At 42.5% G+C, this 3,608-nt stretch overlaps 1 protein-coding gene across 3 annotated transcripts in view; it reads left to right on the plus strand.

Moving 5' to 3' along the window:
• The window catches only part of LOC123107067 (uncharacterized), a 5,415-nt gene extending 4,942 nt beyond the window's left edge, over positions 1-473 (plus strand). For all 3 annotated transcript variants that reach the window (XM_044529072.1, XM_044529075.1, XM_044529073.1), the window contains one exon: positions 137-473. In XM_044529072.1, the coding sequence (XP_044385007.1) occupies positions 137-239 (103 nt within the window). In that variant the 3' untranslated portion in view covers positions 240-473. The remainder of the gene's footprint in view (positions 1-136) is intronic.
• The last annotated feature ends 3,135 nt before the right edge of the window (positions 474-3,608 follow it).

Raw genomic sequence — 3,608 nt, forward strand, 5'->3', positions numbered from 1 at the left:
AAAGAAGAGAAATGTTGGATCAAAACTTGGCAGGCAGGAGTCTTTGACTGTTGGCAGATAGTTGCTCAGCAGGAATCGGGTGTTCATTTGGCATGTTTACGGAATCTGTAAACTAACAAAGTGAACTTTTCATCAGGGCTGAAGTTTTAGAGAACACAGGAGGCACGGGTGAAGCTGAAGGCTCTAGGCGACGACACACAAGCATGGGTGGTGGATCGAGGAGGGGCGCAAAGTCCTGACAATCACTTGGAAGGACTGAATACATTGGCTTTGCAGAATTTCAGAAGTCAATGTTGTGCATTTTGTCATCTTGGATGGACGTATTTTTTGGTCCAACAGTATACCTATGTAATTGAGACAGTTGTCGTTTAAGTTAGGGAGCAGTGGCACTTGGGGCATCCTGCAACCACAAGTCGGTTTGGTGCTCCCTTTTCAAGAGGTTGGCTAGAAAGTCTACAGCCCTGTTTTGATTACGCTTAAGCTTGGTGGGTATAAGTTCCCGGTCTCCATGGGTCATGTGCTTCACTTCGCTGTTGATGTGCGCCATCAGTGAGCGGTCAACCTGTGGATCTTCCAGGGCAGCAAGTAGTTTGGCGCGGTACCAAGGGTAAGGCTAGGGCAGTATACCTGTAGCGCCAATTGCATACCTTCTGTGGCTGCATACTACTCCCTCATACTTCCTCCGTTTTAAATAGATGACTCATCTTTGTACTAAGTTTATGTTAAAGTTAGTATAAAGTTGAGTCATTTATTTTGGAACGGAGGGAGTACATTTAAGCTTACTTATGGTCTAGCAGTTTAATAAAGTGTTTTTCGCCATTTACATTGCTGCATAGCGTCTAGGAAAATAAACTACTGGACTTGCGGAAGCTGTTTATTTGCCATCTAGTACATCTTTGTCAGCGCCCGGCCTCAGAAGCGTCCGCGCGGGACGCTAGCTCGCCGCAGTATGAAAGGGCAAAATGTTCCTCGCTGTCCCGAATCACCAGTACAATTCCAGCCGAATGGCCATCAGTGGTAAAGGATCCATCGACACTCGACAGAGACTCCACGGCCTTCTGTATCGGACGGAGCTCGGGCGACCTCATCACTCATTACCGCCTTCCCGCGAATAGGGCCTCGGCCATTATGTGTCCTGATCTGCATGAGTGTGCCCATCCCATGAACTGTAGCTAGCTAGGAAGCCTCTTCAAGCCCCTCACATCCAATTTTGTAAATGCATCATCTTCAAAGCCGGCCAAGAAAAAGGGGGATGATCCTGTCCTCCTAGGGGTTTTGTGAAATTTAATGTTGACGCCTCTTTTGATCATGACATGTTGAAGGATACGATGGGGGCAGTACCATGGGACGATAAAGGTAGGTTTATTGCAAGAGGAAATGAAAAAATTGACTAATGTGCGGATGTTCTGATGGCGGAAGCTTTAACACTCAAATTTAGTCTAACACTGACGCAAAGGGCGGGGTGTAATCGCATAATCATCAATTCAGACAATCTGGAGGTGATAGAGACTATGCAAGACGGAGGACAATCAGCGGGTGCGGCGGCATCAATTTTCGATGATTGCTTTCACTATGCATGTGATTTTGTCATAACTAAATTCGAACATTGTTATGGAGAGGCAAATAAAGTAGCTCATGAACTTGTCAGATTAGCTAGATTTTCTTTAACTTCAGACTATTTTGAGGAGCCTCAAAATGAAATTGTAGTGATCCTCACAAACGATGTAACGATTATCTCAAATGAATAAAGTTCCGTTTTATTTCAAAAAAAGGAAGCCTCTTCAAGCCTGCACCGGCGGTGCACTCTTGCCATGAGCAACATCGCCACTCTTGGGAATATATCTGGTGCACCGGAGTTTGTGGTGCTACCGGTGCACCAAACTTACCTTGTACTTTTAAAATGTTTAAAAAATTCTGCAAAAAAGTTAGTACACTCACACAACATCAATGTAGGTTGTCACAAAGTTTCAAGTCAAAATTCGAAACATAACTCCAAAAACAAAAATAACAAATTCAACACTGAATAGTACATAACATAACTTGGGCCTTAGATTTGGCCCATTATCACACTGATGTCAAATTTGACATTTTTGTACCACAAAAAATATTTTGAATTTGTATACGAGTTTCTGTGATATCATACATTCCCCGCCACTCTTCTATACTTCTATATATCTACACTAGTAGAAAAATGGTTAAATGTGAAGCACATTAGTGCCGGTTTGAATTTGAGCCGACACTAATGTATCCATTAGTGCCGGTTCCAACGGCTAGGTGGGCGGACATCATTAGTACCGGTTCGTGGCGAACCTTTAGCACCGGTTCATGCCACGAACCGGTACTAAAGTAAGTGGTGGCAGGATGTTGTCAGTCCGGGCCCCCTCCAGCACCTTTAGTACCGGGTCGTATCACAAACCGGTACTAAAGGTTGTCCTACATACACCCTTCGTCCACCCGAGCTCGCTCTGTTCTTCCCCTTTCCCCTCTCCTCTCTGTTCTTTCCCTCTTCCTCTCAAGCTCATCACACATTTTGCCCAAAATTTGTCAAGATTTGAAGGCCCCCATCCATTCAAATGATCACAAATGTTAGCAACTTTGTCCTTTCATCTCTCATTGCTAGATTAGCTCGTGCAATGCTTTATATAGTGATTAGTTTTCGAGTTTAATAATTTGGGAGGAATTATATATATGTGCTAGTATTTGATTTATATGCAATTTGAGGTAAAAAATAACACTTAGTTTGCATATGTAGGTGTGGTTTACTTAGTGCCTTCTAAATCTCCATCGTAACCACCGTCGATCGCCCGCAACGTCCCGTCGCCGACACCACCTTGTGGTGAGCCTCTTGTTCATGAATGTTTTATATAAAAAAATTGATGTTTGTGTGATTTGGATATATAGTTACTCGTATAATTATCTTACCCATACATTGTTTGTTATACATAGTACCATGGTTTTGATATCCGTCCCCGTCGGCCCTCGTCTGGGTTATGATTCGTATGTGGTATATTCTCTTTTAAAATTATTTGTTGCATTTCGTGTTTATGACAAATTATGCCCATCAAGTTGACATAGATATTTGTATGTAGGAGGTAGTTGAACCGGAAATTCCAACCGACCCTATTGTCGAGAGGTTAAATTTAGTTGAAAGAGAAAACAAGGATTTGAAGAAAAAATTGAAAATAATTGAGGGGGAGAAGATGGAATCGGAGTTGCATGTTGCCGATGTCGTCGTTGGTCACAAGATTAAGATGGAGAAAATGCGCTTGAAGATTAGAAAGATTAGAAAATATGCCATTCATAGTGAGGCTTGGTATCATATGTTGTTGGATCAATTGTTACCTTAGTTGCGATCTTGATCGCATTTGTTGTTGCATTTAAATTCTTTAGCTAGAGAGCTATTTGTTTGTTGCATTTAAGTGTTGTATGAACTTTATGTATTGTATTACTTTGGTGTTTTCGGTGTTGTGTATTGAAGATGAGCCGGCAATGGATGTACGATAACCGATGCTCTCCCGAGTTCATTAATGGCGTGCATATTTTTCTGCTTGCGGCTAAGGCAAACAAGCGGGCGGATGGTTTTATGCCTTGTCCATGTGCTGGCTGTA

This window comes from Triticum aestivum, chromosome 5A (assembly GCF_018294505.1).
Source record: "Triticum aestivum cultivar Chinese Spring chromosome 5A, IWGSC CS RefSeq v2.1, whole genome shotgun sequence".
In the NCBI taxonomy this organism is placed as follows: Eukaryota; Viridiplantae; Streptophyta; class Magnoliopsida; order Poales; family Poaceae; genus Triticum; species Triticum aestivum.